At 39.5% G+C, this 880-nt stretch overlaps 1 protein-coding gene across 1 annotated transcript in view; it reads left to right on the forward strand.

The window, feature by feature from the left end:
- The first annotated feature begins 10 nt into the window (after nucleotides 1-10).
- Nucleotides 11-880, forward strand: part of LOC110036442 (50S ribosomal protein L18-like) — an 11101-nt gene continuing 10231 nt past the window's right edge. The window contains exons 1-2 of the mRNA XM_020740889.1: nucleotides 11-217; nucleotides 307-395. Coding sequence (XP_020596548.1) covers nucleotides 103-217; nucleotides 307-395 — 204 coding nt within the window. The 5' untranslated portion in view covers nucleotides 11-102. The remainder of the gene's footprint in view (nucleotides 218-306; nucleotides 396-880) is intronic.

Raw genomic sequence — 880 nt, forward strand, 5'->3', positions numbered from 1 at the left:
TCGTTGTATACCTTTGTCACTCTTGCTCTTCTTGGTTCTTGACAGTACCGCTTGTTTGGAAATATCCCCAGCAAAAAACATGCACTAAATTGTGCTTGTAGCATGACTCTCTTTCTGGCTGGCATGCTTCCGCCGACCAGTAGCATCTTCAATGCATGTTATGAAAACCCTTTGCGCGGAGGGTGCCATTTTCTGGCCACCCCAGTTCCAACTCTTTGTAAGCTTTTATCCTTACCTAACTAGTCTGCATTTTTTGTTAAATATGGTGGTTGTGAAATGATTGTGTTTATTTTACTGTCATTGCAGTGAGAAGCCGAGTGTCTCTAAAGATTGAAGCGAGAGGTATTCCTCGAAAGGAGAGCGCCAAGATCAGGAATCGTAGAATGCGGAGAAAGGTATGCACATCTCCTTTTTCTTATTTCCTCATTTATTGAGGCCTTCAAATTCTTACAAGTTAGCTTTGTTCTTTTGTCGGTTAATCTCTTACTTGCTAGGAAATGAAGATATCATAATGTTAGAAAAAAGATTGGGAGAGAAGGGAATAAGAGAAACGAATCATAAGATTTTTGTAACACACAAGGAAGATTAGTCAAATATTTGCATCAAATGTGAGATATCTACCAAATCCTGTGAAAAAACTTGTAAGAAAATGTAGGAGAAGGAAGAAGAGGAATGCAGTGTTGTGAAAAACGACGGCAATAAAGTGAAAAAGGGAACGAGTAAAATTGCACGCAGAAAAACACCAGAGCGACACACAGATTTACGTGGTTCAACAAATTTGTCTATGCCCACGGAATTGCAGAGGATATTATTTCTTCGAGGAATTACACCGTCGAGCGCCTCGACAATTACAAGAAAATCTCTATTTTCTTCTCTCCCT

The sequence above is a fragment of the Phalaenopsis equestris genome, unplaced genomic scaffold, assembly GCF_001263595.1.
Source record: "Phalaenopsis equestris unplaced genomic scaffold, ASM126359v1 Scaffold206568, whole genome shotgun sequence".
In the NCBI taxonomy this organism is placed as follows: Eukaryota; Viridiplantae; Streptophyta; class Magnoliopsida; order Asparagales; family Orchidaceae; genus Phalaenopsis; species Phalaenopsis equestris.